Here is a 14386-nt window from a genome sequence, read left to right as displayed (position 1 = left end):
CAAGGATCAATGAAATAATCTGAAGCATAACCATGAAACCAACAAAAACAGAAAAGCTGCTAAGAACAACCTGAAATCAAGGGATCCCTGTGAATCAAGGGATCCCTCCACATGGAGTCGTTCTGCAGACAACTGAAGCTCAGACTAGATATGTTAATTCAGGACTTTTTGGTATACTACAGATAGATGGTACGTCAACGAAGTTACAGGCATTGACAAAAATTGTTCAAAATAGTTTATAAAATGAAAAGGAAGCCCAATACTGAACCCTGAGAAGCTCCAACATTTTATGTTGAGTACCTGATGAGAGGAGAGTGGAGTGTGGTGGTGAAAGCCAGTGTAATGGAGTTTCAAGGGTTCAACTAAGAGGTCATGTAGAATGAGGGCTGCAAAACATCCACTGTTTTTTTTTTTCTAACATCTTTACTGGAGTGTAATTGTTTTACAATGGTGTGTTAGTTTCTGCTTTATAACAAAATGAATCAGTTATACATATATTCCCATATCTCTTCCCTCTTGCATCTCCCTCCCTCTCACCCTCCCTATCCCACCCCTCCAGGAGGTCACAAAGCACCAAGCTCATCTCCCTGTGCTATGCGGCTGCTTCCCACTAGCTATCTACCTTACGTTTGGTAGTGTATATATGTCCGTGCCTCTCTCTCGCTTTGTCACAGCTTATCCTTCCCCCTCCCCATATCCTCAAGTCTATTCTCTAGTAGGTCTGTGTCTTTATTCCTGTCTTACCCCTAAGTTCTTCATGACTTTTTTTTCCTTGAATTCCATATATATGTGTTAGCATACGGTATTTGTCTTTCTCTTTCTGACTTACTTCACTCTGTATGACACTCTAGGTCTATCCACCTCATTACAAATAGCTCAATTTCATTTCTTTTTATGGCTGAGTAATTTCCATTGTATATATGTGCCACATCTTTATCCATTCATCCAATGATGGACACTTAGGTTGTTTCCCATCCACTGTGTTTTAACAATATGGAACTCACTGACTTGAAACTATTTCTTTACAATATGATTTAGTATCTTTATGGTGTATTTCCCTTTATGACAATTTTTGGAAAAGTTTTTGTTCCTGTCTTTCCTTTGATGATCTTATGAATTTAAGGATAACTCTAGGACTTCCCTGGTGGCTCAGTGGTTAAGAATCTGCCTGCCAATGCAGGGGACACGGGTTTGAGCCCTGGTCCAGGAAGATCCTACTTGCCATGGAGCAACTAAGCCCGTGTGCCACAACTACTGAGCTTGCGCTCTAGAGCCTGCGAGCCACAACTACTGAGCCCGTGCTCAACAACAAGAGAAGCCACCACAGTGAGAAGCCTGCACACCAGAATGAAGAGTAGCCCCCGCTCACCACAACTAGAGAAAGCCTGCGTGCGCACAGCAATGAAGACCCAACGCAGCCAAAAGTAAATAAATTAATTAATGGGGAGGAAAAGAATAACTTCGTAAAGCTCTAAAATAAAATATTTCTTTTTTTTTTGGCTAAAATTTTTGTTAAGTCTATAAATTTGCTGGAGAAGAGACATTTTTACAGTACTTTCAGAAATCTATTTCTTTATATGTATAAATCAGCAAATTTCAATCACCTAACTTTAGTAAATTTACAAAATAAAGTTATCAAATAGCTGTATTAAGAAACGTGCGTGCATGCACACACACATACACACACAGCCCTGAAGAGAAAAGGGAACCCTCCTACACTGTTGGTGGGAATGTAAGTTGGTACAGCCACTATGGAAAACAGTATGGAGGGTCCTCAGAAAACTAAAAACAGAATTACCATACAATCCAGCAATCCCACTCCTGAGCATATATCCAGACAAAACTCTAATTCAAAAAGATACATGCGGGCTTCCCTGGTGGCGCAGTGGTTGAAAGTCCACCTGCCGATGCCCCGGTCCGGGAAGATTCCACATGCCGCGGAGCAGCTGGGCCCGTGAACCATGGCCACTGAGCCTGCGTGTCCGGAGCCTGTGCTCCGCAATGGGTGAGAGGCCACAACAGTGAGAGGCCTGCATACTGAAAAAAAAATACACGCACCCTTACGTTCATAGCAGCATTGTACACAATAGCCAAGACATGGAAATCACCTAAATGTCCATCAAATGGAATACTACCCAGCCATAAAAAAGAACGAAATAATGCCATGTGCAGCAACATGGATGCAACTAGAGATTATCATGCTAAGTGAAGTCAGAAAGAGAAAGACAAATACCATATGATATCACTAAAGTATGGTACCAATGAACCTATCTACAGAACAGAAACAAATTCACAGACATAGAGAACAGACTTGTGGTTGCCAAGGGGGAGAGGACTGGGGGAGGGGTGGAGTGGGAGGCTGGGGTTAGCTTTTCTATATAGAATGGATAAACAACAAGGTCCTACTGTATAGCACAGAAAACTATATTCAATATCCTATGATAAACCATAATGGAAAATATTTTTTAAAAGAATGTATGTGTATGTTAAACACACACACACCTGAAATCAAGGGTTGTGCCACACCTGAAATTCAAGTTCCCCATGATGTACACGACTTTTTAATGAAAGCATACAATCTTCAATCACAATCACTGAATTGGTTGGTAGCACGAAAATGCTAATTTTAAAATTATAGGGCGCAGATAGCAAACAGACATGAGGGAATTTTGGGGGGTGCTGAAACTATCCTATATCTTGATTGTAATGGTCCCACATCTGTATGTGTTTGTCAAAACTCACAGACCTGTACACGGAAAAAGGTGAATTTTACTGTATGTTAATTATACCTTAATTTTAATTTAAAAAAATTACAGGAGGCACTTTGATTCTAATTTTAAATATAGGCTTATTTTTATAGAGATGCAAATGTGCATCTACTTAAACCTCTTTTGTAGGGGAAAAAAAAGAGCAAGAAATACACAAAGCCATCATTTTTAAAGGAACATTAAAATACCAAATAAATGTACACCAGGAAACATACAAGAATATTCATGGCAACACTGTTTCTAATAATAATAATAGAAAAGTGGAGACTACCCAAATGTCCATCAAAAAGAGAAGGGATAAACTATAGTACAGTACGTTCATATAAATGTAACGCTAAAAGCAGGAAAATGAATCTACAGGACACAGCCACATGCAATCAATATAGATGAATTTCACAATGGCAAAAATACACAAAGTATGATACCATTTACATTAAGTTCAGAAACTAAATAGTATAGTATTGAGGTATACTATATGTAGTAAAAACCACACAGAAAAGCAAAGAGATACTGAACACAAAATTCAACAGAGGTTTACCCAAGGCACAGGTTTGGGACAGCACCTGAATATAATATGGAAGCTTCAAAAACATTGGCAATAGTTGATTTCTTAAGCTAGATGGTGGTTTTTTAAAACTTATACATATGTCTTCTTTATATTTTATAACTTGCATATATGAAATATTTCATAATTTTTAAAATTAAAAAACATACAAAATTTGAAAGATTTTGACTAGAAAAACAAGTAAAAAGCAGCAAAGTGCAAAAGTCTTTAATAAACAAGGACAGTGACACAAACTTGGTAAGTAGTGGAGATGAAAAAAGAGATCAAAAACAGGATGAGGGGCTTCCCTGGTGACGCAGTGGTTGGGAGTCCGCCTGCCGATGCAGGGGACGCGGGTTCGTGCCCCAGTCCAGGAGGATCCCGCATGCCGCGGAGCAGATGGGCCGGCGGGCTGTGGCCGCTGGGCCTGTGCGTCCGGAGCCTGTGCTCCGTGGCGGCGGGAGGGGCCACGACAGTGTGAGGCCCGCATACCGCAAAAAAAAAACAAACCAGGATAAGCTTTTTGTTCAAAGACTAGTGATTAAAAACAAGGATCCAGGAGTGTATCAACACTTTCCTTCACCTCTATGACCATCCTACCTACTAGCTACATACCCAATCCCATGCTTGGAGCAGGAAAAAGCAGTAATTTCTTTACCCTTAGAAAAGGCTACAGGGAAAATGATGTCCTCGTAAAACAGACTAGTTTCAGCTACAATATGGAAGTGAAGAGGGTGTTTTAAGAAAAAAATGGAAGAGGTAGGTGAGTCTGTTTAGAATGGATGGAGTCAAGGGGGAAGGAAAAGCAGAAAGAGTTGGGAGGAAAGGAACTTGGAGGAAAGCCGAGAGAAAACTGCATTAAGGGAATAACTTTCTGAGGATACGACGTGGCTGCATAGGTTCTCGTTTTTACATGGCAACTAAGTTTTATAAGGATGAGAACCATAACTGGAACTAAGAAATCACACCTAATCATGGTATCAGAATTGGTTGAAGGTATCTGACAGTATCTCGAAGGAGATATGAGAAGGATTTACTTTGCTTCATGTGGAACAGTGGGAGGGTAATAAGTGGGCAAAGAAAATCTCCAGTCTCTCTTGGGAGCAAAGTACATTGAGGGCCTTATTCTAAAATTAGAGAAAAGTAAGATTTAAGTTAAATTAGGACTATAAATAAAAACTTAACAGTAACACCCTTCACCTTTCTGCAACATCCAATGGAACTGAGTCTAACTTTTTGGTTTTATCTTCAAAACATGGGTTTAATTCTTTTTTTAAAAAACTAATTAATTTATATATTTATGGTTGCTTAGGTCTTTGTTGCTGCATGCAGGCTTTCTCTAGTAGCGGCGAGCGGGGGCTACTCTTTGTTGCGGTGCGCAGGCTTCTCATCGCAGTGGCTTTTCTTGTTGCGGAGCACGGGCTCTAGGCATGCGGGCTTCAGTAGTTGTGGCACACGGGCTTAGCTGCTCTGTGGCATGTAGGCATGGATCAGGGCTTGAACCCGTGTCCTCTGCATTGGCAGGCAGATTCTTAACCACTGTGCCACCAGGGAAGTCCCGAAACATGGGTTTAATCTATTGCATTTGGCAGCTACTCTTTGAGTTTAAAGTTAATATTGAGTTAATGCTTAAAGACTCAAAGGAGGTCTGGAGAACACAAAGTGTCAAATAACTGTTTATTAGTGGCAGTAGCGACGGTACAAAGTCAATTTCTTCCTTAGCTATATTGGTCTATTGTTAAAGATCAAGCTCTTGCAAGCTAATGCTGTATCCAAAATGGCAGTCAATATGCCATTCAATTCAATACAGATGATGTCTCTTAACATACACTGAACAGTGTTTACAGAATTATCTGTTAACATCCAAAGCTGGTATGATATAGTAGACAAGAAATAGCAAAAGTTGGATTTGAATATCTGTTCTGCCAACAACTAGATATGTAATTGGGCATCTCAGCGAGATTCTCTGAGCCTATTTCTTCATCTAGAAAACCATCCAGGACTAGTTTATTATGATGGTTAAAAACAAAAGGAGACAATACACACAAAGCAGAGAACCTGGCACAAATATTAACAAAGAAAGCAGATTAAAGAGCCCTAGATCACCTAAACACCTACCCTCAGAAATCCTACACCTCCAATTTAATGTGTCACAAGCATTTCTCTTTCAGAACTAGTCCCAAGTCCCAACCTGTCACTCCCACACAAACAGAAAATGAGCTAGCTCTATCCAAAAGTCCTAGATTTGATTAGCAACTCTCACTACCTCAGGTTTATATACACATGTACAATTACATGACTTGGCCCACAACCCTAGTATACAATTACATGACTTGGCCCACAACCCTAGTATACAAAAGCAATTCTGTAACTTAGTTTCCTTTGTGGTAATAACGAATTCCATTACTAAAACTTGCTTCTCTAGCAATAATGGATTGTAAATGTAGTAGCCAATGATTTATGTGAGCACATCCTAGTATTCTTGTTAATAACCTAATGACAGTTTAAATCCATTCATACCTTAATTTGTTTTCATTTTGTATGTAACCAAATTTTTAAACACATTTTACCCACAGGTATAAAAAGTTACAGAAGGCAAGTAACCATGTTTTCTCTTTGAAATATGCATTACTATCAAACTCTGGATGTTAAGCAAATAAGTAGTGATGACTTTAAAAAATACCTTACATGCTTCCATTTTTCCTTCCCTATACAACTTCACATATTCTGTAATATCTTCTACCCTCCTACAGAACTAGACCTATTAGGACAAGTGACTAAGACCAAAAGATAAAAAAACAAGAATATTAAGTGGTCAAATAGTAACAGCAGCTCAAGACAAGACAAACATTCTTCAGAAAAGCTGGCTGAAAAAGTTATGTTAAAGACTCCCTCTAAGAAGAATACTTATTCCCACATATAATAGAAAATAAGAAGTAAGAAGATTCTAAGAATTTTGTCTCAAGCCTTCCTAGAAACAACCTAGAATGTATCTTGTGGCTTTCAGCCCTATGAAGGGAAAGGGTAAATATATAAGAACCTGGAAGAAAGCTTTGAAGTGAGCATCCTCTTGAATGGTAGTGTTCTGATCACTTGGGAGGAGAGGGAACAGGCTCTGAAGTCTCACCCTTTCACAAATCACCTTGTTAGGATGGCCAGGTAGAGGTGCTGAATTGGCCCCGGGAGATATCTGGGAAAAAGAGGGAGAAGAAAAGGATAGTTCATGGCTAGCTGCACCAATGTGGAGAATCATGCCTATGAAGGACAGTCTGGATTTTCTAGGTATCTGATGATTTTGTTAGCAGAGACTGAAAAGAAATAAAAAATTAATCTTAAACATCAAAACAAATATAAGGATGACAAAGGTTGCCTCTGGCAATGGATCTCACTTATAAAAACTTTCTTTAAAGGCAAAATAGCACTGCTCAAGAAGGAAAAGTCCTTCCTATGTTTCCCATATAATATCTATTGATATCTTTTCTGTTGGCATTAATTCTGAAACCCTAAATGACAGATAAGACTTCATGTCAAGAAAACCTGAAGTAAAAATCACTTAAGTACAGAAAGATTAGTGTCTACCTGGCGATGATTAATTTTTCATTCTCTTTTGAAGCTAACATTCCAAATGATCATGCAAGGGAAGAGAGATTTCAGAACATCTATGGCAAAATTTCTATAGTGATCCCAAGTATAGAAAACAAGATTTTCATTGTGGAGATCTCAGCTCTATTCAACACAAACCTAGCAACCTTCCTAATGAATAAAGGACAAGATCATAAGCCTCAAAGTAAATGACTGCATGTTTTAAATGTTTGACTAGATTGTGAGTTAATCCCCTTAAACTCATATGTAAGTATACTTAATCTGTAGCATTTTTGATCACAGACATCATGAGTATCACCTGTTCCACTGTGCTGTGGCGTGAACTGCCTTTGGGGGTTAAGGTTTATGTACCCGCTTGTTCCTACACTAAAGACCATGTCTTTAAGGCTGTCTTGTTTTTAGTTTCATTGCTGCACTCATTCCCTTACATGTTAAGTGTCTATTCTGTGACAGGCACTAAAAACAAAAGATAGTTACGATTTCCTACCTTCAAGAAGTATACGCTATAAAAAAGAAACAAAAGCAAATCACTGTATAAAAAAGTATCTTTCGGGCTTCCCTGGTGGCGCAGTGGTTGAGAGTCCACCTGCCAATGCAGGAGACACGGGTTCGTGCCCCGGTCTGGGAAGATCCCACATGCCGCGGAGCGGTTGGGCCCGTGAGCCATTGCAGTTTGAGCCTGTGCGTCCGGAGCCTGTGCTCAACGGGAGAGGCCACAACAGTGAGAGGCCCACGTACCGCAAAAAAAAAAAAAAAGAAAAAAAAAAAAGTATCTTTCTGTGATAATGGTCCATACTGGTGCTTTGGAGAGGTAATTGCTAACAGTGTAGTCAAGAAACTACAAAATGTTCAGTGTAACTGGTCAGTAAGGAAGCAGCCAGAGAGGAAGGCAGAGACAGATCATAAAGTGGCATGCTAATTACATGAATAATCCTGCTATAATAACCTTCTTTAGCCCCTTTATAAATTTTTGTTTCTGGTTTGCTACGAGCCTGGTAAACAGATAAATGACCAGGCCTGTTGCTAACAGTAAAATTACTTCCAAAGACCTTCCTAGGATTGAAAGCAAAATTGACGGCAGTAACTTTAGAATTCATTAGTACTGCTCCACAAAATGTTTTGGACATGAACTAAAACTTTTCTCTGTACTATAAACATGAATGTGCCAATACCCTTTACCACTGTGATGAAATATGAATGACTGAATCAAGGAATATTTACTCACTTCCTCTTATAAGCAAAGAGTTATGTTAGAAAATGAAATAAAACATGGATCCCACGCTCAAGGAGCTTATTCTAGTTTTAAAAAGAAAGATGCAAGCAGCCAACTACAGGATAATGTTTTAAATGCCATAATACAGGCAAAAATCAGAGTAGAGGTAGGAGCCCTGGGTTTATCTGAGGGCAAGAGTAGAAAATATTTCAAAGGAAGAAGTAGTTTCACATTCCTGACTCATTTAATGTAAGGAGTGCTTTTACTACTTTAAAGCAGTTCTCTCCTTTCTCAAAATGGTCTCTGTTCCTTGATGTAGGCTTCATGTTCTTTCTGCAATCTTAAGCTTACACTTTGCACAATAAGTACATTTGAAGAGTGTTTTAACAAGGCCATCTACCTTCAACTATCATAGCTAAAGCAGTCTCACAAACTGCTAGTACAAGAGCTGGCTGGGAAAACAGATTTCAGTAATACGTGTAAAAAACTGGCAAACCCTGGTCCTTGCAGGGGGAAGCGGGGGGGTGGGGGAGTAGGGGGAGAGAAGGGAAGAGAGAATTCTAAGATGGTCGCCAAGATTCCCACCTCTGGTGTATATCTCCTGTATAATCCATCCCTCCCTGGTGTGTGGGTAGGACTGTAAATATGGTGAATTTCATTCCCATGATTAGGTTAAATTATATGACCTAAATTACACAAACCCTTTCACAGAGGTGAAGGGATTTTCAAATATAATTAAGATTCCAAGTCACTGCATTTTAAGTTAATCAAAGGGGAGATTACCTTGGGTAGGCCTGACTTAATGAGAGAAAGCTCTCAAAAGAGAAGTTGAGCCCTTCCTAAAGAGATTCTCCTGCCAACCTTATAGACTAAGCTGCTAGGTTCTGAGAAGTCATATGAAGGGGGCCATGTGGTAGAGACCTGAGGGCACCTAGGAACTGAGAATGGTCACCAGTTGACAGCTAGCAAGAAAATGGGGGAACCTCAGCCCTATAATCACAAGAACCACATTACACCAACAACAGTGAGCTTGGAAGAGGCCATCAAGTCTCTAATAAAACTCACAGCTCCAGCCAAATAAGACCCTGAACAGAAGACTCTACAGCTAACCCATACAAGGACTTCGATCCATGGAAACTGTGAGATAACAGATTTGTGTTTTAAGCTACTAAATCTGTGGTTATTTGTTACACACAATAGAAAACTAACATAACATACATGTACATAATAGAATAAAAACTGTTGTGCCACACTCAAGGAGTTTCTTCTCCAAAATTCTAGCTGTATTAGTTTAATTATGAAAGATGACTTTTTATCTAAGCAATACAGCAGTTTTTAAAACCTCAATCTGGTAATAGTAAACTTCATGCCAGGAACCAAGCTGGGCTTTCTGATCTTTACATACTGCAAGTTAGGGTTAACCAACTTGCTTAAAGCGAAACATCTCATAAACACCAGAGCCATAATTTGAAGCCAAGTCTATCTGGCTCTAAGGTTCAGACTCAACCCACTAAACCACCTTCTAAATGAAGAATTTTAAAAGTAACATTCTTCTTTATAATCTATCTAGTTGGATTAGTAAGGAACAACTATTCCACAATGCCTATTTAAAGCTATTTTAAGCATTTAAAAATAAATTTGTTTCCTTGTAACTTGCTTCTGACTTCCACTACTTCCCTAACTCTCCCTCAGTTAAGATTACTGAGATTATACTATATATGAAAATCAATAGTTCTATTTTTCCCTAATCTACCAACTGCTGAGCATTACAAGGACATGGTAACTTCAGCCTTCTCTCAGGATGCACCTATATTTAAAAAGTCCTGCCATGAAAACATTCCTGAGATGGGACTGAATCTGCAACTCCCTACACTTCTCATTTCTAATGTTTATTTACATATAACTACATGACTAATTCACCCAGCATAACTGTTTTCTATTTCACAAGACTAGAATTATAGAAAACAGTTTAACCTTTTAAGCAATAACACATTTCTATTTTAAGGACATCTTCTGTTTAATGTGGCCTTTCCCTGTCTTGGTAACCATAATATAACCAACAATTTAACCTTTGTGTTAAGAGTGTAGTATTATTGTTACCGTGGCAAATTGTTGCAGTTATTGTGTTAAAAATAACATTGGACTTAGGTCTACATATTGTCCCAGAACTTGCTTCCTCCAAAATCACTTCTGATGACAGCTTCCTTCATTTACATTTTTCTCAGATAAGTGAAGTAGAGGATATACAGGTGTATGATCTCTAGGCCAGTATTAAATAATGTACTTTCCACAAAATAAATTGCTCAAAAGGCCAAACAGCCTTCTCCAAAATGGCCACATTACTCTCCAGAAAAAAAATTGTTCACTGTTACAAAAGCTGCATACCATCTGCTCAAAGGCACTCAAATCATAGGCTAACAGACAAAGGGAAAAAAAAAAACCCAAAAAATGATGAGTTAGGTGCTTGGTCAACGTTGACTCCAACAAGTGCCTTACTCCTCTAGGTCCAAGTCTGGGTACCTAAAAAATGAAGAGGTCGAATCCAAATTATCTAAAACTCCAAATATTCTCACTGCTTCCATGATGGCAAATATTAATCTCCTGGAAAGTAATCAAGGAGATTTCATTAACAAATTAACAGTTCGAATAATTGATCTTTCATCTGACAAATTCTGAGATTATATTCCAAAATATGAGAAAAGCCATAAGCACAAATATGTCCATCACATTACAGCAACAATTTAAAAGGGAACTAGAAGTAACCTAAATGTTTAACAAATAAGTATTTCTTAAGTGAGATTATGGTATGTGTGCTTGGCGGACTATTATGCAGTCATTAAACCATTCAAGAACTGGTACTACTTACCGGGGAAGGATCATTACTGTCCAGCAATGGGACACTGTCTTTTTAAAATAAACTATTATTCCCATTCTTGAGTTAAGGCAAACAACAAACTGGGCCCATGTCTTTCTGGGAACAGAGCAGAACCAGGGCTGGTGAAAATAGCCAAAAGGCTCCACCCTCCTTTCTCACCCCACAGTCCAACAAATTAATGGGAAAGGGGGGAAGGGAGGCACGTGCAACTAAGGAAGTCTCTAACTATTACATGTACTGAGCAAGTGAACATAAAGGTTAGGAAAAGTTAAGATTTACACATTCTTTTAATGAATTTTTCTTTCCTTCAGTTCTACAATCCAGATTTGCATGCACAAGGATTATTTTCCCCTGAAGGAAGTATGTCTAAAATCATTTTACTTACGCTGGTAACCTCAAAGTAGATTGCTCTAAACCATCTTTTCAAGATTTATCTCTTAAGAATTACATGGATTTGGAAAATATCTAGACCATGACCAGTCCAAATCAATAAAAAATTTATACATATATACACACACATACACACATTTGAAAAGATGAAGTGTGACTGAGTGCTTTGTAAGTCTTACTGAATAAAAGTCACAATTAATTCAAATACTTATTGCATTTCTACCATGTGCTAGATGCTGTGAAAACAAAAAGAAATATTTCTTGCCCTCAAAGAGATTCAGTCTAGGGAGGGACAAATTCAACAGGAATAAATGAGGACAACAGGGTCCCCTAACATAGAGGGGAGAAGGAAAGCTGTTCAGATCTTTTAAAAACGAACATGAAAAAAAAAAAAAGGAACATGAAATGACAGAAAAGCTGGGGAAAAATAAGACTGTACGTGGCCCCTCTTTGTCTACTTGCTCAAATCTCACTCGTTAATTCATTATAGAGTTCAAGCATTTGCTTCATCTACAGATAGACAACGTGATGTTAGGAATCTAACATTTACTGAACAAATTAACTAGACTACAACTATAGAGTTCAAATATGTGTTTACAATCCATACACTGTCGAGAGAAAACATAAAGCAAACTATGATTTAACCAAAGATGAACCGACATGAAAACAGATGCCTGATATATGTGGTTAGCAGGAAAACAACCAGAAAACTAGTGACTAGACCCAGACACTACACAACAATCACAGGACTAATCAAGAACTACCTTACTGGGGCTTCCCTGGTGACGCAGTGGTTAAGAATCCGCCTGCCAATGCAGGGGACACAGGTTCGAGCCCTGGTCCGGGAAGATCCCCCATGCCACGGAGCAACTAAGCCCGTGCGCCACAACTACTGAGCCTGCATTCTAGAGCCCGCAAGCCACAACTATTGAGCCCACATGCCACAACTACTGAAGCCCGCGCGCCTAGAGCCCGTGCTCTGCAACAAGGGAAGTCACGGTAATGAGTAGCCTGTGTGTGCACCGCAAAGAAGAGTAGCCCCTGCTCGCCACAACTAGAGAAAGCCTGCACGCAGTAACGATGACCCAACACAGCCAAAAATAAATAAACAGTCTAGCGATGTAACTAAAAGCCTCATCCAAAGCAACTGCAGACACAACAGGTCTACACTCCACATTATGATGCTAACATATTCAATTATGTCTAACTGTGCCATCCTCTGTCCACCCTTGCTCAAAATTCAGGTTGCTCTAGTACAGAAAATTCTCAATAGTTACCCAGATTAATAACTTCCAACGTAAGTTTAGCTATAAAAATTGGATGGGTAGATAAAACTCAACAAGTACAGAAACACACTACCTTCCAGAGTCACAGAAGATATCAGAAGTGGAGGGACCATAGAGAACATTTAAATCCAACTCTCATATTTTACAGATGAGGACTCGAGGAGCACGTGGCTAATTTGTGGCAAAATTTACTCAACTATAGCCTCTCAAGGCTACCAAGTATTTTAGAAACAAGCCTTACAAAAAATTACAAATATCAACTTAAAATTGAACCCCTATAATGAATAGATTTAAGGTCTAATAAGTTTTCAAGTGAAATATACTATGCCAATACGTTTATGAGCCAGCAAGAGTTGGAGTACATTAAATGATACAATTCCTACCTAAAAATCCAGTTAGTAATTTTCATCTATTTACTGCAAGTATTGAATACATGCCAGCTGCAATGTAACTGATCTGACCTCTATATTTGGTCTTGTATTGTTACTCCTATAGAAACCCAATTTCTTCCAATGGAAGACAGAAACAATTTTACTTTGATCCCAACTGTCCCTAGATCCTCATTAAGTTTTGATTTCTTAAGAACTGAGAGAATGGATTTTTTAAAAAAATTTAGACTAGTTACCAGGGCTGCTACCTACTTAAAGGAATTTTGCGGTAATTGTGTTAACAACAGTACCTGCAATCGAGGCCAAATAGTATCCAAAAAGGCCTGCAATTCTAAGGTAATAAACGACTATGAATGATTTGCATACTTAAATTTTCGTATATTAAGTGCGCCTCGTAAGAAAAGAGAAAAGGCAATTCAATATTACATTATTCGTTTCTATTTACGGTGCAAGAACTAACATACCCAACTTTTAATGTTAACAGTATACATCATTTTTGCAGCATAAAGAAAAAACAAGGTCTTACAAGTCCTACACACGTAAACGAAAACTTTACTCTCTTTGGCCCTCAATACTTTGAAAAACTCTCGGCTCAAAACCAACCTCTTCCATTCTTCAGCCCTGAAAGGAAGAATTCCCAACCCGAGAACAAAACGCAGCCTGTTCAGAAACCCGCGGCGTCACAAGGACGGAGACAGGACCCTTCTGACTGGGTTCTGCGTTGTCCTGAGTGACATCATTTCACCTGCGCCTGAGCAAAAAGGGAGGGAGCAAAAGAGCGAGGCCATCTGCCAGACGCGGCGGGCCGGCGCTCCCGAGGGCTGTGCCCGCACCTCCTCGCCGCTGCCTCGGGAACAAAGAGCGCCGGGCGGCCCGGCCGCGCCCCGCTGAACACCAAGCAACCTCATCTCTAGCGCGGCCCCGCAGACTCCCAACGGCCCAAGGCTCGGCCCGTCCCGCCCTCGTGCGGGAACCAACGGCTGCGGCAGCCAGTACCTGCAAAGGAAGGCTCCGCCCTGCGGGGCTACTCCCGCGGCTCCTCGCTGGGCCACCGCCTCCTATTGTGACCGCTCGTCCAGCCAGCGGCCAGCTCGCCAGATCCTCTGTTCCCGGGCCTTCTCAACCCTGGAACCCGGGCTCCGACCGACGCGCTATCACGGCGCTTCCTTCCTCCCGGCACCATCACACGGGCCGCGCCAAGAAACGACGGCTGCACGCCCAGAGCTGACAAAAGTCGGCTAACGCCTCGGGGGCTCCATCCTCTCGACCCCCGCGCCCTAACCGCCCCGGCCGCCGCACGACCCCGCACCGCTGCACG

General features: G+C 40.1%; 1 protein-coding gene across 5 annotated transcripts in view; it reads right to left on the bottom strand.

Annotated features, from left to right (window-relative positions):
* Positions 1–14386, bottom strand: part of RNF38 (ring finger protein 38) — a gene marked incomplete at its 5' end in the record, with an annotated part of 123970 nt that overhangs the window by 45464 nt on the left and 64120 nt on the right. For 2 of the 5 annotated variants that reach the window (XM_082657324.1, XM_082657326.1), the window contains one exon: positions 6353–6502. The exons of 2 other annotated variants lie outside the window; for them this stretch is intronic. In XM_082657324.1, coding sequence (XP_082513450.1) covers positions 6353–6502 — 150 coding nt within the window. Of the gene's footprint in view, positions 1–6352; positions 6503–14064; positions 14185–14386 lie in introns of those variants that run through there. One more of the 5 variants, XM_082657328.1, reaches the window with a different exon arrangement.

This window comes from Grampus griseus, assembly GCF_964374135.1.
Source record: "Grampus griseus genome assembly, chromosome: 6".
NCBI classification, from domain to species: Eukaryota; Metazoa; Chordata; class Mammalia; order Artiodactyla; family Delphinidae; genus Grampus; species Grampus griseus.
Note: the sequence above shows the minus strand (reverse complement) of the source record. Positions and strands in the feature narration are given on the sequence as shown.